We start from the raw sequence: 22,736 nt of genomic DNA, 5'->3' as shown, positions 1-22,736 counted from the left end.
CCCAATAGGCAGACCGATTATATTTGGCCCCCCAAAATGGTCATCCCAGTGTAATCAAGGTTCGAAATTATTCTATTTTTGTCAAATTCGATATCTGTTTAAGGTTATTATGGTCAATTTGCAGTGTACAAATAATTTATAACTATGTTCCGGACCCCTGACCATCCACTCAATGAAAAAATCGGACCGTGGCTGAATGTATTTGGGGACACCTGCCCTAAACCCAACCCACGGATGCATTGGCTTCTATTTCCAGCTCCCCCTGATAGGGTAGTCACATCTGGGTGCAGATACATGGACAAACATAGATCAAAGGCTATACACTACAGCAGGGGTTTTCAAACTTTTCTTGCCCAGGCAAACCAGTGAAATTCTTCCATGAAGCTGTGAGAAAATGTTGCTATTTTTATGCAAATTTCCAGCAATTCTACACAGTTTGGTATAGAGTTGTCAGACAAGCAAATGTTCTGCAATTCTACGCATTTTGCCAGGGCTAATGCTGTGTTCCTCAGCTCAAACATTATAAGAAAATCAATGGGCATGTGCCATGAATACCTGTTTTTGATTCTCCCTGACTGTCTAGATTTTATTTTATTTGATCAATATATTTTATGTATGCTTTCTATCTGGTTTTGGTCATTTAAGTTGACACTCAACTGAAAGTACTGTTTTTCCATCCCGAAAATGACCACTTACTCTACATGCCCTGCCTAATTTTTAATACAGAAAAAAAAACTGTAATTATGTCCAATTACTGCAATTTCCTTCATATTAAAGAGAGAGTTTTGACAATGAAGCCCTTTATCTACTTCCCCAGAGTCGGCTGAACAGGAACAGCTAGAATGCTAATTGTTCCTGTAGACTTCCAGTCATTGCACTAATACTTCCTTCATACTGGACGCAAGAACATTACAATGGTATCCACAATGGTAATCTCTTACAGCTAGTGATATTCATAAAATAATTATTTTCCCATAACCCCCCACCACCACCAAAGAAAAAGTGTAATTCTAAAATAAAACACTACATCCGCTGACACTTGGAAGGCCATGGACTCCAGTTTGAAAACCCCTGCACTACAGCACAGGACATGCAGCCTGCAGGCTGACAGAAAATATAGGTCAGGAGTATTTGACACAAATATTGTCATATTTGTCATTGCCAAAACTCAAGACTTAGTGTAAGGTTTTCATTAGGCAAGCATGTTACACAGGCTGTAAACTCACACTCTGGGAAATATTTGAACTTAAGAGCTTGGTAGGTCACACTCCATCTCATTTCAACATTTAATAACATTGTTTATTAAGTCAGCTGCAGGAGGGTGATACACTAAACCAGTTCAAATCATTCTACCACTGTTTATTGCTTTTAGTGCCATGATAATTTTTCTACTCAGTCTGTGAGTAAAATAGTTATTGTAAAGCACAGTAGGCTACAAATTATTTTCACGACATTTTAAGATATTTACCGTAGGACTTTCTGTACACCCAGTGTCACGCCCTGACCTTAGAAAGCCTTTTTATGTCTCTATTTGGTTTGGTCAGGGTGTGATTTGGGTGGGCATTTCTATGTACTGTTTTCTATGTTTTTGTATTTCTATGTTTTGGCCGGGTATTGTTCTCAATTAGGAACAGCTGTCTATCGTTGTCTCTGATTGGGAATCATACTTAGGCAGCCTTTATTCCCTTTTGTCATTGTGGGAGTTATCTTTGTTAGGGGTACTATAGCCGTCACCGTCGTTTTTGTTATTTCTTGTTTTGTTGGTGACATTTTACTAAATAAAATAAAATGTACACTCACAACGATGCACCTTGGTCTTCCTTGAACGACAGCCGTGACAGAACTTCCCACGAACAAAGGACCAATCAGCATGGCCAGGAGGAGCATGGATCCTGGGCCCGGGAGAAGAGAGAGTGGAGGACATCTTGGACATGGGAGCAGGTTATGGCAGGGGACAAGACCATGCCATGGAAACAGGCGGAAGTGGCAAGGGAGGAAGACAACGATACCAGGAGTCACGGCAACGAAGTAGGCACGAGAGGCAGCCCCAAACATTTTTGGGGGAGGCACACGGGAGATTGGCTGAGTCAGGTTGGAGACCTGAGACAACTCCCCGTTCTTACCGTGGGGAGAAGCGGTACTGGTCAGGCACAGTGTTATGCGGTGGAGCGCACGGTGTATTCCGTGCGCATTCACAGCCCGGTGTGCTACATCCCAGCTCCCCGCATCTGCCGGGCTAGGATGAGCATCCAGGCAGGGCGGATGGTGCCGGCTCAGCGCGCCTGGTCTCCAGTGCGTCTCTTCGGGCCCAGGATATCCTGCGCCGGCTCTGTGCACTGCGTCTCCGGTGCGTCTGCACAGCCCAGTGCGTCCTGTGCCAGCACCCCGCATTTGCAGGGCGAAGATAACCATCCAGCCAGGACGGGTTGTGCAGGCTCTGCGCTCGAGACCTCCAGTGCGCCTCCACGGCCCAGTGTATCCGGTGCCTCCGCCAAGAACCAAGCCTCCAGTATGTCTCCCAGCCTGGTGTGTCCTGTGACTGCTCCAAGAACCAGGCCTCCTGTATGTCTCCCCAGACGTATGGGCAGCCTGGTGTGTGGAGCTGCCAGAGGGCTCACCAGGCTGCCCATACGTCTCCTCTCTCTAGTGATGATCCATGGCACAAAACCTCCAGTGATGATCCATGGCACGAAACCTCCAGTGATGATCCATGGCACAAAGCCTCCTGTGATTATCCATGGCACGAAGCCTCCAGAGACGCTCTCCAGTCCGGAGCCTCCAGCGACGGCCTCCAGTCCGGAGCCTCCAGCGACGGCCTCCAGTCCGGAGCCTCCAGCGACGGCCTCCAGTCCGGAGCCTCCAGCGAGGGTCCCCAGTCCGGAGCCAGCAACAACATTTCACTAAATAAAAGAAAATGTATGCTCTCCACACTGCACCTTGGTCTTCCTTGAACGATTGCCGTGACACCCAGGAGTACTGTAGGCCTACAAAAGGTTATTCATTGAGGAGACAAATTCCAGGTCTGGCAACATGTGAACATAACATAGCGTATTATAATCTCAATGTATAATTGGATGCAGGCTTATCAACACACATTTAAAACCATCCTGCTAATTTCTTCTCAACTACCTGCAGTCAGTTTAGGTACTCTCTGAGGAGAAGGAGGATACACACACCACACACAGCAACTGAGAAATGGCAGCCGTGGACAAGGATGTGGCGGAGAAGTTTCTCGACAGCAACCCTGACTTCGCCAAGCAATACTATGACGGCAAGTTCCGCCCGAAGGTCATCTCTAACCTTTTTCAAGACAACTTGACTTCCCAAGTGAATATCAGCAGCTTCCATGAGCTGAACATGGTGGAAGAGAGTGAGATCATATTTGACATGGTCAGAGACCTGCAGGACAACCACCAGATGGAGAAGGCTTGAATTTCACGAAACATCTCAGCTTCATGTTTTCGGTCAGAGAAGATGAGCCTGTTCATGTACCGGATGCGTAACGGCACGGCTGGCCACGAGACGTGCACAAGGACGCCACCCTGGAGGAGTGCCTGGTCCAGCCGGATAGTGAGATAGTCTTTCCCATGGACATTGGCATCGTGGGCCATGTGATCACCACTAAGAAGACTGTTAACATTCCAGATGTCTCACAGGTAAACATATAAAGAGATTAGCTCAATTGTGGAGAAACCTTGCGATTTAAAAAATTACATTCCCAATACAGGTATGAACCTAATCGCCACTTTACAGTTGATCTCCCAGTTTGTGTTATCTCATACAATTGGACATGTTTATTTCTATGCAATGTAGTGAACATGAAGTATTGCATTCCACTATATAGATGTGAGCATTAGTACTGACAGATTCAGAGGCCTACTTGCCTACTGCCTCTAGATGGCAGCATAAGGCCATCACATTTGTAATACTAATTCCCTTAAAGCCAGGTCAATTTTTATTAGAGCCAATACTTTTAACATTTGAAAATGATTGCCAAGCTTATTTTCATACTTTATACGTTTGTCACGTTACTACTTAAACTCAGTGGACGGCCATCATTGTCCCTACCTGTATTAAAATGAGTGATGTGTTTGCTGTTTTCATATTAAACCATGCAGTGCCTTTGATTACAGATACATTCTTAGTATCCACATCTAGAACCTTGTTATTCACCAACACTCACAGATAATATATCCTTTATCAAATAATAACAAAGTAATATAGCCAAAGTATCATCATGATTAGACATGTTTTCCTGTCAATAGACCTTCTCAAAGGTAGCATTGTTTTGTGAAATAGAGACATATGATTACTCAACTGATATCAAGGATTACAGAGTGTCCAACCCCTGAGAGAGACTGCTCAGTTCACCCTGGTATAGTTGGCAGAATTATTTATGGTAATTAGGGGGAGGATGGTTCGAGCTCTGTGTCTTCCTTTTCCCTAGTGAAAGACAGAACCAACATTACTGCGATATGTAAGTGTGGTGTGGGATTGCCACGGCAATCGGTTGTGCAGGGAGGCATGGCTGCTGGGTGTTACTGGGCCTGCAGGGGATAAAGCCCTTTAATCTCAGCTGAATTAGAGCGATCCTGGATTATTTCTAAAGGTCATAGCTCAAAGCCATTTTCCCCAAGTTAGTGTAATTGCAAGAGATCTCGCCTTCATTCTATTCAAAGTCACCTGTAATGTCCTTTCCTTTTAATCCAGATGTTTTTCATCATGATACATATTCTCCAGTCAAGAATAGCTCACAATGACACTGAGAGAACAAACCGTTCTTATCGTTAGATATGACAGTGAATTCATTTATTCTTGGATTAATATGAGTCTCCATAAAATCGTATTATGTTTTTAGCAACGTTTGCTCTAGGGATTCACTGTGACATGCAAGTTAAATGATCTCAACAATGGATTTATGATCAAAAGTAACAATTCAATGTAACAAGATGCAGCACATTGACAGATGCTTGTTTATTAGTTCTAAAAACCTTTCTCTGGATTACCCCCTCAGAGCAGCCACTACAGTGACTTTGTGGACCAGATCCAAGAATATCAGAACAAAAGTGTCCTGGCTGCCCCCATCATGAGCGGCAAGGATATGGTGACTGCTATGATAGCTGTGAACCCTACCCACTCCCCTCAGCAGCTGTGGACTGGGACCAAGAATCGTCCCTGGCATCTCTAACACACCAGCCCAGTATTTTACTTGAGGCCCCCACATTGGACACCCCCTCCTTGCGGCCTACATTATTAGCCAAATAATTGTAATTTTGTGCAAAAAACCCAGGTTAGACAGGCCCACTGGGCAAAGAATGAACCAGCCAGTCTGCCGCTGACCCTCAGCCTGCTTATGTTGAAAGATTAAGCTCAGAAATGCATCACTGCATTTCTGTAAGTAAGTAAGACTGAATTTAGATGTTTTTGCACTTTACAGACTCTGTTGAAGTATCTCAACTATGTGAACTTGATCCTAAGAGTGTTCCATCTGAGCTACCATCACAATTGTGAGACCAGAATGGGACAGGTAAGACCTCTCCAGATTAAATTGATGATGAGGCCTGCTTATATTTCTTTATTACTAAATGATATGCTTTTCCTGCTTGACTCCATAACTACACCTCCTCCCATCCTTATAGGTCCTGCTCTGGTCTGCCAGTAAAGTGTTTGAGGAGATCACAGATATTGAGAGACACTCCTGATGGCAGAGTGACTGACTAGTGACTAAACAGTACAGTAGACAAATCACCTGTACAGAGTCCATACACTGCTGTGTCCAATTATGTATTCATACATCAACTCATACAATCTGATTCTAATGACATGCAACTCATTTATCTCCAGGAAGTAAACTTCTACAAAGTGATTGACTACATTTTACCTCGAAAGTTATACTGTGAGTAATTTCCTCAATGATGTAGAACATCAAATTATAGACCAGGACATTATCTTATCATATTTATGTGCAGCTTTTACACACAAAATTACATTTGGGGCATGTATTAATGAAGTTGATTTGGTACTTTTTGAAATTACACACCTATAAACTTATTTTCTTGGAACTTTGAAGTAATAGTATCATGTTCTTGTCTCCACCTCCCCCATTCTTGTCAGGAACCCCGCTCCGGACCCCTGGGCTCTTGCCAGTGGCCTGCCCCACCTACGTGGCTAAGAAGGGACTGGTGAGCTGAGAAGCCTTCCCTTACTTACTGAAGAATGAATGCATCCAAAATGGCACCCTGTTCAATATGTAGTACTGTAGTACTTATGACCAGGGTGCATAGGGATGGTAGTGTGCCATTCCCAGATGCAGCCCATGTCTTCTCTTCCCTGTACATGGTATCCATGGGCACCAGACAACCAGATAGTCATTATAGTTAATTACGCAGCTGTCAAACGCACACAGCCTGGAAATGAAACGTACTCTTGCACTGAAATGATGGATAATTGCAATTTTGTGGATATTGTAATTAATCGTGCAGTGCTTTTCATCTGAGTGACCATGATCATCCTCTCCTCTCTTCCATATTTCCTCTTCTCCCCTCCAGATCTGTAACATTATGAATGCAGCCCAGGATTACTTCTTCAGCGTCCAAGTAAGATCAGATCTCTGTCTGATTAGCCCAGTGCTGTCAAATGCACAAATAATTGTTGTTGTAGTTGTTTTTTGTAACTATTTGTGTTGGTATTTCTTCACAGTTCCAGTGTAAACAATGATTGAAATACAGAATATTGCACATGTGATTTTATACATTAAAATATACCATGTAAAAATGCTTTTTGAAGGATGTATGAATGTATTTTTGGCCATACAAGAATATGAAATTCTTAAGTAACATTTTCATAACAAAACATGTAATAAACAACAACAACAACAACAACAACGTTTTAAACACAGCTAGTCTTCAAAATGAATAGAACAATTATAATAGTAAGTCAGTCTAATATTAAACCCAAACAAAGGTACATAAATTAAATACAAAACTAGGCTAGGCAGTTTGCAGTGGAGTAGAGGGAAATTGCATTGTCTCTACATAGTTAAAGAAAGGCTACCACCTTCGATAGAACCCCGTAGGGTATATCTTCTCCAATTTACTAAAGTGTAAGACATTTTTATTCCACGCAAAATGAGGAGGAGAGGGTGATTTCCCCCGAAGTAAAATCAACCTTCTTGCCAACAAATAATGATGTTATGGCAGTAGGAGCAAAAGGTACCTGTAGTACTTTAGATATGGTATTAAAGATGGCAGACAGATAGTTATGTAGTGAAGGGCAAGACCAAAACGTATGTATCACTAAAGCAGTAGCATGCCGACACCTGTCACAAACAGGGTCGACGTCAGATCTTAGAGAGTGAATGCATCAATTAAAACAGATATTATCTCTGCTACTGAAGGGGCTATAGTCCTGTGGCCAGGTGGAGTATCATTGTAGTAGATTGATACTGCTATTTCCAGCATTTGGCAATGACTTATCCATACAAAGTATTTCAAATTTTAGTTCCAAGTCATGCATCGCTGAGGACGAACACGTTCAAAGTCAAGGATGTCAGGTTCAAGTCGTCAAATATTGTTTTTGTACTGCTGTGAACCCAATGCAAAGCCATTGAGGTGAGATGGTTCCTGTTTCCTTGCCCTGTTCAGAAAGGGCCTGTAGATACATCTGGCTTGACCATTAAGAAGGTGCTGTCCCAGAAGGAAGAAATAGTTGCAGTGGCCACCTTCGACCTCAGGAAAGATGGGAAACCCTTTGACGAGCAGGATGCAACTTTAATGGAGGTATGCTACTCTCAAGTGTTACTGAGGGGGAAGTAGAGCGAAGATACTGAGTCACCGCTGTATAAATAAACACAGGCCATTGACAGCATCTGCATTATTTATTGGTTGGAGTCAAGCCTCCTCCTCTACTCTCCTCTCCTCTCATCCACTCTTACATTAGGGATAGTGCCAGCTAACACATAATATAACTTTATAGAGCCTTTGAAATATGAATCAATAACATTGTAAGTTACAGTAATCCATTTTAAAATATAGCTTCCCTATCGTTATTGTACCACATCCCCCTCTCAAATCCCGTTTGATAGTGCCTGTGTATACTGATTTTGTGAACCAAGGTCTGAAATACAATAGTCTAACTCTATCGTTGGTCATTGCAGTCTCTTACCCAGTTCCTTGGCTGGTCTGTGCTCAACACAGATGCCTATGACAAGTGGAACAAGCCGGGGAGAACTTGAAGGACATCTTCCAGGACATGGTGCTGTACCACATCAAGTGCAGGACGAATGAGACCCAGAATCTCCTGGTGGGTAAAGTCAAGTTATTCACACACAGGTGGTGAAAAACAAATGTATAACATGGTAAATAGCCTGCCATACTAGATACGGGGTAATCAATCAATGGCGGAATGTTAGTTACCATCTGTGAGATTTAAACAAATAACTTTTTACAGAAAAAGAACAGTGGTTTTCAGGGAATCCAGAAATGGATTGATATAGCTTTATGTCATCCTAGGTGAACACTTTTGGTGTTATTTGCTTTTAGAGGGATGGAAAGGAGCCTCATGAGTGTGAGGAGGCTGACCTAGAAGCACTCCTGGTAAACAACTATTCCAACTTCCATTTATTTTCTATTTGCCTCTTGTCTGGCTGACTGGCTGACTGGCTGGCTGACTGGCTGGCTGGCTGTCTGGCTAGCTGCCTTGGTAGTCTACATAATGCACTTTGTTTCCCTGTTTCCATACAGTCTGAAGTTCTACCGCCCTCTACCAAGTCGGAGATCTTTAAGTTTCACTTCTGTGACTTCTGTCATTTAGACCTGGTCATGTTAGGCATTAAGATGTACTACGAGTTTGGTGTGGTGGACAAGTTCCACGTCCCCCGCGAGGTGAGACATCTCTGAGGAAGAAGCATCTTGGCAAGAGTCTCTTGTTCCTACTGTTACCAAGTCACGTTTCTTCCATTACAGATGCATAGTTCTGCTCAATAATGTGTAATAAAGCAACGCTATACATTTCATTCGTAACAATTGCATGATTAACTTTTAATAACTAAATCATGACAGTTTATGCTGGTTATAGTTAATGATTTGATAGGATCCCGATGTAGAAGATGTTCGCTACCCTGGTTACATTGGCTTTAGGATATGTGTTTCTGCTATAACTAGCTGACCCATAACTATCCCTATGTATGTTCCTCTCAGACCCTCACCAGGTTCTGTTACTCCCTGAGTAAGGGCTACAGGCAGATCACCTACCACAACTGGAACCGTGGCTTCAACGTGGGCCAGACCATGTTCACTCTGCTCATGGTGAGTACCTTCTCTCATCTACAGCTAACCAGCATTCTATTACAAAAAGAGGAGTCCCAAATTGCACCCTATTCCTCAGGTACTTGTATTACTTGTAGTGCACTCTATAGGGAAAAGGGTGCCCTTTGGGACGTATTAAGCCTTACATTACACAAACCCTCAGGGATAAAAACATAACCTACATTACCGTACACATATACCATGGATGATGATACCGTGACAGTTGATACATGTAATACATCTTTAAGCTGTGGTGGCCAGGTGTAAGAGTCTATCTTTACTGCACTGTGAACCTCCTGACACCAATACCCTCCTTCCATGTAATGTAACGAGTCATCCTAGCGTGACCCTTCCTCTCGCTGCAGTGTCCCTATAATGTATAATCACAGTAAATTCCTCATAACTCGCAGAGGGAGGAGGAGCAGAGAGGAGCGTCAGGCTCATTATCAGCGGCCCTGCGTGGCTGTGTAGCTCGGTGGGTCCATGCTTCATTGGTTCTAATGAGGCCTACAGAGCCAGGCGTCTCCATAGGAGCAGGCTGGGAGGGGCGTGGGGGTGGAGAGGGTGTCACTGCAAGGACATTAATAAGAGGCACAGGTGTGGCTCCGTACTGCTCCTGGGGGAAGCTCCAGGTATCCTGGCCCTAACCTAATTTCTTGTGTCATTAGACATGTGACCTAACTTTCTGTATCGTTGCATTAGACAGGTGACCTGAAGCGTTACTACACAGACCTAGAGACCATGGCCATGGTAACAGCCGGCTTATACCACGATATCGACCACAGAGGCACAAACAACCTACACCAGGTGAAGTAATGGAATGACTGTGTTCAAATAGTGTTTGTTGTCATTCAAATACTTTGAATGTTTGATTTGAGCCTGTCTAGAGTACCAGAGTAAGCTAGAGTAAGTTCAATCAAGCGTAGCTTAAGTATTTGAAGGAAAACCAATACTATTTGAACGCAGGTCTGCTGCCTACAGTGATACATGTACCTGGAAAAGTGTAGAGACAGCAACTGAGAAAGCAATGAGTCGTTACTTACCAATGGCTAATCTATCTTTGCAATCGATCTCAAAATTCCTCTCCCTCCTCCTGTGTTTGTCAGATCTGGAAAACCTCTTGCCAAGCTCCACGGCTCCTCCATCTTGGAGAGACACCATCTGGAGATTGGGAAGACCCTGCTGAGAGATCTTGTGAGTGAGGTTGCCTCCCAAATGGCGCCCTATCTGTACATAGTGCACTAGTTTTGACCAGAGCCCATAGGGCTCCAGTTAAAAGTAGTGCGCTATATAATGAATAGGATTCTTTTTGGGATGCTGCCTGAGCCTCTCTAGGTTCTGACCTGAGAGGGGTAGTTTCTCCCTTGGAGAAGCTAGACTGTGAATGATGCAGTTCTGATGGCACAGAATGTGCCTGGGAGAATCTGCCCACCAGCCATCAGATAATTAGGCAACTTTCAGTGTTCACAATATCACCGAACCATGAACTGTGGCAGGCAGCGGCTTCATACTTCCCTCCAGGAATTGGAATATGTGAATTATCCTAGGACTTTGTTTGTTATTGCTTATTCATACATTTGATATATTATACATATGTGTTGGTATTCCCAGATTCAACAGTACATGTTAAGTTTGAATGTGATAACATAAGTATTATCTTGGTACCTGTTTTCAGGCCTTAAATATTTGTCCGAATCTAAGTCGTGCTCAGCATGAGCATGTCATACATCTGATGGACATCGCCACCATCGCCACCGACCTCGCTCTCTACTTCAAGTGAGTGGGTACCGCTGTATTTCTCAAATAACTTTTAAATTCATGTCCCCATAATAATAATATAATAATAATAATAATATATGCCATTTAGCAGACGCTTTTATCCAAAGCGACTTACAGTCATGTGTGCATACATTCTACATATGGGTGGTCCCGGGAATCGAACCCACTACCCTGGCGTTACAAGCGCCATGCTCTACCAACTGTGCACATACAGTACATACCTGAGAGCAGGGAGATGGTCTGTTTGTCCCAAATGGCACCCTATTCCCTACATAGTGCACAGAACCTTATCGGCCATGGTCAAAAGTAATGGACTATATAGGGAATAGATACAGGGAATAGGGTACCATTTGGGCGGCATCCTGAGTCATGGTAACAGGGCAGAAACAAAGACAAAACTAAGACAGGACAAAAACTAAGACAAAGATAAACTATGGATGTCTTTGGCTACAGGTCCAAGACCACATTAGACTTAAAACACAATCCGTCATCAATTATGTTTTCACTAAGGTGTGGAGAAAATAATTGTACAACTGCTTTTCCTACAGACCTTCGAACTGTAACACACTCTATCTGTCCTCTACATAGTCAGGGCTGTGATGATGACGGCCTGTGATCTGTCTGCTGTCGCCAAACCATGGGAGATCCAGAGCAAGGTAATGCCTCATGTCCACCAAATGCATCAAACTCTGTGTTTTCCGGCAAAAGACATTCATTGTCAATGGAGTAGTTCCCAAAGCTGCGTTGCGCTCTGTGTACTGCATGCGTTCAGTATTTTCCACTCTTGCGTTGCTTTACCTTGAGGTGGTACAAACGGAAGTACAAACACAGACTCCAACTAGCTAGCTTTTATTTAGTTGAAAAGTGAAGCATATATTTAAAAAATAAAATATTTTACATTTATTTAAAACCAGGTAGGCAAGTTGAGTTCTCATTTACAACTGCGACCTGGCCAAGATAAAGCAAAGCAGTGCGACAAAAACAACAACACAGAGTTACACATAAACAAACGTACAGTCAATAACACAATAGAAAAATCTATGTACAGTGTGTGCAAATGTAGAAGAGTAGGGAGGTAAGGCAATAAATAGGCCATAGAGGTGAAATAATAGCAATTTAGCGTTAACACTGAAGTGATAGATGTTCAGATGATGATGTGCAAGTACAGATACTGGGGTGCAAAAGAGCAAGAGGGTAAGTAATAATATGGGGATGAGGTGGATATACTGTAGGTCTATAACAGTTTGGGTCTATAACAGTTTGGGTCTAGAGTGTCTCCCCCTTTGAAGAGGGGGATGACCACGGCAGCTTTCCAATCTTTGGGGATCTCAGACGATACGAAAGAGTTTGAATAGGCTAGTAATAGGGGTTGCAACAATTTCAATATTTTTAGAAAGAGAGGGTCCAAAATGTCTAGCCCAGCTGATTTGTAGGGATCCAGATTTTGCAGCTCTTTCAGAACATCAGTTGTCTGGATTTGGGTGAAGGAGAAGCGGGGGGGCTTGGGCAAGTTGCTGCAGGGGGTGCTGAAAAATTGGCCGGGGTAGGGGTAGCCAGGTGGAAAGCACGGCCAGCCATAGACAAATGCTTATTGAAATGATAGATTATTGTAGATTTATCGGTGGTACCAGTGTTTCCTATCCTCAGTGCAGTGGGCAGCTGGGAGGAGGTGCTCTTATTCTCCATGGACTTTACAGTGTCCCAAAACTAATTTTGGAATTAGTGCTACAGGATGCACATTTCTGTTTGACAAAGCTAGCCTTAGCTTTCCTATACGTCAAGTACGGAAAATGCAGGCTAGACATCCGGCAAAACAAAACACATATGTCTGGTGGACATGGGGGATTTAACACAGATGTTTGAAGAATGAAGTCCTGCTGCTATTCTCATATGGCAGCATAGTAACTGCAGAACTACTGTACACTGTTGCCCTCAGCAGAGGATGTGAGCGGAATGTGGAATATCCTTTCTGTAATGGCATTTTGCTCGTGAGGTCTGGAGTGCATCAGGAGCAGGCCTTTCATACTACAGTATCTATGAAATCTTAATAGAATATTTCCGTACTAACAAGAGTGCACAAACAAATGCACTCTTGTTGCTATGGACATCATCATACTGTAAGTTTCGTAATCAGTGTTAAGTGTGACCATTCCTGTGTGGGCCTGCAGGTAGCGCTGTCTGTGGCTGCAGAGTTCTGGGAGCAGGGTGACCTGGAGAGGACGGGGCTGGAGCAGCAGCCTATTGTAAGAACTGCATGGAGGGAGGGAGAGGGAGAGAGCATTCCCATTGGGCATGTGGTGATGTACTGCCTGTTATGTAATACATTGAGTCAGAAAGAGCGGTCACCACGGCCCAGTCAACTGGACCATATCCTGACTCACACCGTTTTACCCAGACAGCTCCCTAGGAGTTTAAGAGCATTTGTGTCAGAATGGGACATTTTAGTTTAGGTTTATTTGATTGCTTAAGCTGGAGTAAGTAGAGCCCAGTTGTTGTTTCAGTACATTTGCACTACTAATCCCATGATTCATATTTTTCCCCCCAGCTAAGGATGGACAGGACCAAATCAGCTGATCTTCCCAAGATGCAGTTTGGTTTCATCGATTTTGTCTGTGCTTTTGTGTACAAGTTTAGTCCCTGCATCTCTATTATGAATCAATAACTACTAGATGGCACTGAAGACCAAGCAAAATATATCTAAATAGTATTTTGAACTGAATGTTTTCCCTCCCTCCTCATCTACCTCCCTCTTGTCTCACACCTCTCCTTCTTCCCCTTTTCTCCCCCCTCCCACCTCCTCCCCATCTCCCCCCACCTCCTCTAGGAGTTCTCTCGTTTCCAGGTGGAGATTACTCCCATGCTGGACCGCCTGCTGATCAACAGAAGGGAGTGGAATGCTCTGAAGGAGGTGCACGAAGCCAAGCTGGCCGCTCTGGAGGCGGCCAAAGAGGAGGTAGCCGTCGCCACCACCGCAGCCAAGCAGGGTAAAACACACACAAGGACAAACACACACACAGCACCAAGAGACACACAGGCAGACACAGGAAAGACCAGGGATTAAGACTGTTGACATTTATTACACAATGGAATTTATAACATTGGTGAAGAACCTCACTCATAGTAATGACCATATCATTAAGAGATGCCCCAAACGTCCTCTTCAGACATGGAGGAAACTACTAAGAGCAGCTATTTGGGGGGGAATCCAAACATGGCAGACTATCTCTGTTTCAAACAATGTATAGCTTATGCTCTGGGGCTAATTACATTTAATCAATGTGAGATCAGGGCCCATATTCATAAAGCTTCTCAGAGTAGGAGTGCTGATCTAGGATCAGTTTTAGATCATAATGAATACGAGTATATGGACAGGGAGGACCTGATCTCAGATCAGCGCTTCTAGTCTGTGACGCTTTGTGAATACGGACCCTGTACTCTAACCCTGTGTTGTTCCATCTCTCACACAGGAAGTGCAGCCGAAGCAGCCTCCCAGTCAAAGACCTGTGTTGTCAACTAGACTAGAGAGTCCCCAGTCCTGGACCAAAGTGACTATTCTTCTCAGCACCAAATGTCAGTCCCTGTACCCGATATCGATTTACAAGAGCTGATTAACATTAGCCTAGCATAGCTTTACAGTATACTGCACTGTGCTGTACACTGGCCTATATATGGAAGGAATTGTATCAGGCTACAGGATCCACAGGATGGAGCAGGGTGTGGACAATGTCAAACACAGCCTATTCCTGTGCAATGAATGTGAATACTTAGGCATTTTAGTGGAATTTACAATGAACTGATTGTCCTCGTTGATTAGGCAATATAAAATTGACTTAGAAATATGGAATTCGGTTAGAATAAAGTGGGTGGGTATCATTTCCAATGGCTAAACATACACTGCTCAAAAAAATAAAGGGAACACTTAAACAACACATGTAACTCCAAGTCAATCACACTTCTGTGAAATCAAACTGTCCACTTACGAAGCAACACTGATTGACAATATATTTCACATGCTGTTGTGCAAATGGAATAGACAACAGGTGGAAATTATTGGCAATTAGCAAGACACCTCCAATAAAGGAGTGGTTCTGCAGGTGGTGATCACAGACCACTTCTCAGTTCCTATGCTTCCTGGCTGATGTTTTGGTCACTTTTGAATGCTGGCGGTGCTTTCACTCTAGTGGTAGCACGAGACGGAGTCTACAACCCACACAAGTGGCTCAGGTAGTGCAGCTCATCCAGGATGGCAAATCAATGCGAGCTGTGGCAAGAAGGTTTGCTGTGTCCGTCAGCGTAGTGTCCAGAGCATGGAGGCGCTACCAGGAGACAGGCCAGTACATCGGGAGACGTGGAGGAGGCCGTAGGAGGGCAGCAACCCAGCAGTAGGACCGCTACCTCCGCCTTTGTGCAAGGAGGAGCAGGAGGAGCACTGCCAGAGCCCTGCAAAATGACCTCCAGCAGGCCACAAATGTGCGTGGGTCTACTCAAATGGTCAGAAACAGACTCCATGAGGGTGGTATGGGGGCCCGACGTCCACAGGTTGGGATTGGGCTTACAACCCAACACCGTGCAGGACGTTTGGCATTTGCCAGAGAACACCAAGAATGGCAAATTCGCCACCGGCGCCCTGTGCTCTTCACAGATGAAAGCAGGTTCACACTGAGGACATGTGACAGACGTGACAGAGTCTGGAGATGCCGTGGATAACGTTCTGCTGCCTGCAACATCCTCCAGCATGACCGGTTTGGCGGTGGGTCAGTCATGGTGTGGGGTGGCATTTCTTTCGGGGCCGCATAGCCCTCCATGTGCTCGCCAGAGGTAGCCTGACTGCCATTAGGTACCGAGATGAGATCCTCGGACCCCTTGTGAGTTCCTGTGCGTTGCTCGTGAAAATAGAACTGCCAGACCAACAGTCTCTGGCGATGTGACCAGCCACAAACAAACCAACTCAAATCAAACAGAAAGGAGACATGGCGCATCCCGGTGGTGCGGTTGGCCCTGGGTTCCTCCTAATGCAAGACAATGCTAGACCTCATGTGGCATTGATGCTATGGACTGGCCCGCCCGTTCCCCAGAATCCAATTGAGCACATCTGGGACATGTCTCGCTCCATCCACCAACGCCACGTTGCACCACAGACTGTCCAGGAGTTGGCGGATGCTTTAGTCCAGGTCTGGGAGGAGATCCCTCAGGAGACCATCCGCCACCTCATCAGGAGCATGCCCAGGCGTTGTAGGGAGGTCATACAGGCACGTGGGGGCCACACACACTACTGAGCCTCATTTTGACTTGTTTTAAGGACATTACATCAAAGTTGGATCAGCCTGTAGTGTGGTTTTCTACTTTAATTTTGAGTGTGACTCCAAATCCAGACCTCCATGGGTTGATCATTTGATTTCCATTGATCATTTTTGTGTGATTTTGTTGTCAGCACATTCAACTATGTAAAGAAAAAAGTATTTAATAAGAATATTTAATTCATTCAGATCTAGGATGTGTTATTTTAGTGTTCCCTTTATTTTTGGGGGGCAGTGTATATGTAGACATATATCTTTGATTTCAACAGTGGTTATCCTATGGTTATTAATAATGTACATAAACCTGTAATTCAACTCTGCACTGGGCCCTCACTGCAGAATTAAGTCCACAGCATTAGCATCTTACCCTCTGCGATGCCGCATCCTCCCTCAGGATATAGTGTGTGTGTGTGTTAACTGTCCCACTGGGGCCATACATAACAATCTTACAAAACACAGAACGATGCCCGTGAGGGTGGCAACCTAATTGAGCGCGTAGAATGAGAACTGATTGGAAGAGGGGATCAGAAGGCGGGTTTTCCTTTCCAGTAGCAAAGAGCCGTGCGTCACCACTATACACCACACAGCTAGACACGCAGTAGTGAGCACACGCAAGCACTTCGCTAAGCACTGCATTGTAGTGTCGTCACTCGTGATGGTGATGCTGCTGCCTCGCTCTCTGTGTTTCACCAATAGGGGAGAGCTGCAGTCAGGGTTGCCCGTATAGGGCTGTGATGCTCAGTGATGCAGCGTAGCCGTATAGAGGCTGAGGCTGCAGAGGAATGAGACATCCAGTTAAAGAATATCACACTGATGTGTGAACCACAGGCAAGAAGAGCGGAAAACTGGCCAGTGGCTCCTTAAGATACATGTTAGTCATTTAGCAGACGCCCTTATCCAGAGCGACTAGGTTAAAGTGTCTTGCTCCAGGGCACATTGGCAGATGTTTCACCTAGTGAGTTCTGGGATTTGAACGAACGACCTTTCGGTTGCTGGCCCAACGCTCTTAACTGCTGGGCTACCTGTCGCCCTTAATCAGTCAGTGTGTCCGTCCGCCTGCTAGGCTAGCTAGATATGTCCCCTTAGCAAGAATAAGTGCTCAGTGCTGACAGAGACACTCCAAGGGACCCCCACCTCCCCTTCCCCAAGCCACTGTATCAAAATAATGAATTATAGAATCATACCAAATATGCTTGTGTCAGATGAGATGTTACTCCTTGTAGAAAGCAGGGGGAATGGTAGGCATTGCTCTACTCCGTCATTGCTCATCCTAATATTTATATATTTCCTAAGTCTATTCTTTTACTTTAGATTGGTGTGTATTGTTGTGAATTGTTAGATGTTACTGTACTGTTGGAGCTAGGAACACAAGCATTTTGCAACAACCGCAATAACATCTGCTAAATATGTGTATGTATTCAATTCATTTGAATTGATTTGCTGCGTAAGCCTTTTAGCCAGAGAAATACCCTTTTGTTGCTTCCTTGTATTGTAATTAATAGTTGATGCAGGTCTAGTATGCATAGTATAGGTCTAGTATGCATAGTATAGGTCTAGTATGCATAGTATCAGTGTCAATGCACTTTATGTATTGGCTCTGAATATGCAACACATAAACAAGGACTGTAAAGATATGAATTCAACTATTTGAACTACTGCGATTGTGTGTCGTCTTGTCCTTGTGGTGTAACACCAAATCATAGTAGCACAGGGATACTTCAAGGCCTACTCTACTCTATTTGCTCCAGTGCGTGTGTACAGTCTCAACCATTGACACATCAATTAATGCCCAACTTGATAGTATAATGTCCAAACCTTCACATGTTGTTCATTAGGATTTTATTTTTTGGAGGCAAATCAATAAAATATGTACTTTTTACAGTATATGAGGAACATTTCTACAGTTTAATAATGTAAACAATCTCTGAAGAGAAATGTATTCAGTTTCAAATGAAGCATAGTCTTCATTTTGAAACTATTTACATGAATTAAAATATAATTTATAACAGCAGATAATTTCAGTCTATAGATAAATGTAGCTACGAAACTAGATTTTAACAATTCAAAAGTACTGAAATGCATTTTGTCTCCACATTCTGAAGACATCTGAAAATCACACAAAACAGGGAAAAAAAACACCATTAAAAGACATCCAAACTAAGTGGCGTATAAATAAAAAATAATAAAAGTAAAATAAACCAACAGATGTAAAAATATAAAATCTTACTAGCAGTATTTACCGTTTACCAAAACTACATTAAAAAAAGGAAATAATTTTGAATTTTGATAGTTATTAGATGTAAATAGACAACAACAAAAAAATCAATAGCAATGAAAAAATCTAAACAGGAAAAACAAACAATGTATGCCCTTTTATGTCCATTTTTCTTCCACCAAAGACCCGCTCACAGCTAGCTAGATTGTGACAGTTTGCAGCCCCCAAAGTGGCCATTGACATCACATTACCATTATGTTATCAGATGTTTTCTGTGAGTTGACAGAAAGCGCTCTGTCTGTTGGGATACAAAATAATCTTTGATACACATGGCCATTTTACATCTAGGGTACAGTGAACAATGGTGATTCAAGGACCAGTATTGCACTTTCTTTCTATAGGGCAAGTTTATTAACATGGTGAGTTTAAAGAGACATTTTCCAATGAAATAAAATCGGAAAACTTAAATATGTATTTGTGTGGACTATGTAGTTGGATAATGACAGTTAGAAAATCAATCTGACAAGGCTCTCCGAATTCGATTTAAAGCCAACATCAAATATAGTTTTGGTCAACTTGCCTCAAGTTAATTTCTTGCCATTTTCTGAAATGAAGAATGGGAAGAATTGCATTCTGTTCTGACGAGGGTTACCTTTGGAAGGGGCTCAATTTGGATCATCTCCCAACCTAACAAATCCTAGATTGACAGTAGGTGTTGAAATGTGCCGAAGTGCTCTGAAACACCGAGGAAAATGGTCAACATCAAAGTTTTCTATAAGAAAGTATATAATATCATCTTAATATCTACACAAACACACAAATATATATTCATATGTATATATATTTATATACCTTTTATAATATGGCTGTATTGAAAAAAGTTGTAATAATAATAATAATAATAATAATAATAAAACACATTGGATTTGAAAGGAGATAAAACGGTAATATTAAAAGCTATAGTGATAGCTTAAGTTCCCCCCTATTGTTTTTAAGGCTCTCCACATGAGAATTTGTTTTGTTGTCATTCAACTCTACCAATGGAAGCACTCCACTGGCATCAAGTAGTCTGAAAATTCAACAGGGGCTAAAAAGCGCAGTGACTGTTTCCTTTCCCTCTCTCCAAAGCTTAGTCATACGTGTTCACAAGTTGCCAATCATTATACAAGTGTCCACTGAATTTCAACAAGTTTAACAACCCGTCTACCAACATGTGTCCGTAATAAGCCGAGCTCCTTTCATGGGAAGTTGTGAACAGATATTTCACTATTTGGGGCTTTATGTGCAATGGTATTATTGTTATACATGATTTTTTTTAAATGTATGGCATGACTGACCACATTATTATTATTATTTGTCATTTTATATATCTCTTTTTTTTAACAGCAGTTCTACAACGTACAGTACAGGATCAGTTTTCAAGGATTTATTTTAACAACCAACCACTGAAATAACCACTTCCAATCTTTGAGAAAGGCTGTCTCATAGATATATGTATTGCATCTCAATTGCGTAAAAAAAAAGAAAAAAATCGTCAAAAATATTGAAATCATTTAAAAAGAAATTAAACTTTCTATAGCATATCTAAAGGGATACTTTATACAACAGTGTTTGACTTGTGTCAAGTCATTTTAAAATAAATTTCCTTCAGTTCAGTTACTCCCTGTATTGTTTAACCTTGCATCTTTAAACAGTTTATCCTTGCCAGTCTGATTTGCAATGGTGTCCCACCACCTTTATAACGCACATCTACAAATCGCTGTATAGACACAACGATACATTTCATGTTTACACTACGTATAGTGCTATATACACATTATATATCTTTTTTTTAAATGTAAACCAGCACATTCTCTCACTTTTTAGTAGTATACATACTAAGCACAAATAGTCATTCAGCTTTTCCTCTTTTGATTAGCAAGTTTTTTTTGCTTGATTTTTATCAGTATGTATAGCACTAAATATTTGTCCTTTTTTTTCCTTTAGTAAACCTACTAGGGTAAGCCACGAAGGCACATCCTGATAGGATACTCTAACACTGAATAAGGCGTCTTTGTACTTAGTGTGCGCTCTAATAAAGTCGAACGAGAATTCAGTGATGTAAACATTCAATTTCATGTGTGTTACAGAGAAGATTAGATAAATGGACAAGATTAGATAAATGGGGAAGAGGGAGAGAGAGACAGGGATAATCTGTTAGAAAAAAAGGAAGGAGGTTTGCCACGGCTGGGGCAGCACGAGGCCCCATGCCCACACACAGAAGAGCTAGGCTGTACAGTATTGAGGGGCTGGGGGACCTGGTCTTTGAAGAAAACAAGAAAGAGAGCGGGAGAGAAGAAAATTGGTTTTCAGTCTCCAAGCACAACAGAGGACCACAGGTCCTTCTGGGATCCCCAGCGATGGCAGCGCCAACTCGAACACGAGACAGACAGACAACACACCCAGGTACACATTGGATACACGGTCCAAAAACTGACACGCAAACTATTTTTGAGTTTTTAGCCACGAGGCGAGTTATGGGAGTTTTAGTAGGAAAAGCAAGCTGAACTCCTCCACCAATAAGAAAGGATAGCTTGGGAGAAGTAAATGAGTGTTTCAGAGGAGGAAGAGCAAGAGTAAAAAGGGGGAGAGAGCACCCGAGAAGAAGGATCTAAATGAGGTGGAGACGCTTGTCTGATGTGGTACCATCCAGATCTCTGGGAAAATTCAACAGAGTTCAACAGACTTTTGATTTACCATCCCTCTCTCTGGTGTGAATGGTGCGGTGAGCCTTGGACACTCTCTCCTTCAGCTATGCTGCTGGGTGCATCACAAAGAGACAGGCTGCAATGCAGCTCTATTAAAGGACCAACTCCAGAGACTTGGATTCGGGTAAGGGCTCTACATTCAGATCAGTGAAGTGTACATTCCATTACTATAGTATACGTTATATTCTAGAACCTGGAGTAAATGTCTGACTCTGCTCTGTCCTTGGCTGGGTTGCGCTTACTGATTGAGATCAGACATGTTCAGATAGTACAAACAGCGCAGAGAATTGGCTGGGATAGACTGTGATTCTGCTCTGGAGAGTGTGTGAGTTTTCATATGGTAAATATGCCTCGAAGTTAACTTCATGACATAATAGTGTTAGTTGTCATAGCCCCATTTATGTGGAATTGGTAGGATAGGAAGTGACTGCCATCCTAGATCAGCGTAACCAGGTTGTGAGAGTGGCTAGCTTAGCAGCAGTGGGTAGGTAACCTATAGAGTAAAGCAGCCAACAGCATAGCAGTGTTGAGTGGCAGAGTAGGGGAAAGAAGTCAAGTGAGGAAACATGATTACCTCGTTAGAGTGCATAGATTAAATCAAGGAAGCACTAAAATGACAAAAAACAAGATTTTTTTTTCTCTTTTCATTTTCGATTTGTAAACTCTAAGCTGTTCGAAGGATTTTTTTGTTTTTGTATTTTATGTCATAACACACACAGTTTGAACATCCACAATTTTGCTAATATTAAGCAGGTTTTGTTATATACCGTACGAACGTAATGGCGAATACAGCTTGCAGTTCCACCAGTAGTGACCAAGGGGGTACAAAAAAACGACACACACACGCAGACACACACACCACAACGACCAACGGAGGGAGCAAGGTTTGCTACAGAGGTCTCGCCCGCCCACACGCCCATCGGCTCTCAACGGGACCACGACGAGTCACAACAAAGTCATGAACACAGACAGGAAGCAGCTTTTTGTGTTCAGATACATTATATGTTGTTTCGTTGCTTTTTTTTTCTCCTACAACCCCCGCTAGCTTCCTCTGTAGTATCCTCAGCTGAAAGAGACAAGGCCCGTTTCTTATTCCAATGTTAAAAATGTAAACATGACGAGGTGCCTTGGTTGAGGTACTGAGCCGAGTCTGGGGTTGGTATGAGGGTTCTAAGGCGAGGCCCAGTCGAGGCACCGTCAGCGATGCAGGCTCTTCTGGGCCTCCTTCAGCAGGGTGTCAAAGTCCAGGGCGTCATACTTGCTCTTCACCGGCCCTGGTCCAGCTTCGTCTGGAGAGGGAAACACACAGCTTAGTTAGAACAGTGTCATCATAGCCGTCAACATTACATGGAGATACAACTTGTACAATATCTCAGCGTTGCCGCCATCCAAC

General features: G+C 43.0%; 1 protein-coding gene and 1 pseudogene across 1 annotated transcript in view; one reads left to right on the top strand and one right to left on the bottom strand.

Moving 5' to 3' along the window:
* Positions 1-3,195: 3,195 nt before the first annotated feature.
* On the top strand, positions 3,196-14,849 carry LOC118384009 (rod cGMP-specific 3',5'-cyclic phosphodiesterase subunit alpha-like; annotated as a pseudogene).
* Positions 14,850-18,203: 3,354 nt separating this feature from the next.
* LOC118384008 (peroxisome proliferator-activated receptor gamma coactivator 1-alpha-like) overlaps positions 18,204-22,736 on the bottom strand; it is a 63,582-nt gene continuing 59,049 nt past the window's right edge. Inside the window, exon 12 of the mRNA XM_052507402.1 lies at positions 18,204-22,632. Within this exon, the coding sequence (XP_052363362.1) occupies positions 22,541-22,632 (92 nt within the window). The 3' untranslated portion in view covers positions 18,204-22,540. The remainder of the gene's footprint in view (positions 22,633-22,736) is intronic.

Source organism: Oncorhynchus keta, chromosome 4 (genome assembly GCF_023373465.1).
Source record: "Oncorhynchus keta strain PuntledgeMale-10-30-2019 chromosome 4, Oket_V2, whole genome shotgun sequence".
NCBI classification, from domain to species: Eukaryota; Metazoa; Chordata; class Actinopteri; order Salmoniformes; family Salmonidae; genus Oncorhynchus; species Oncorhynchus keta.
Note: the sequence above shows the minus strand (reverse complement) of the source record. Positions and strands in the feature narration are given on the sequence as shown.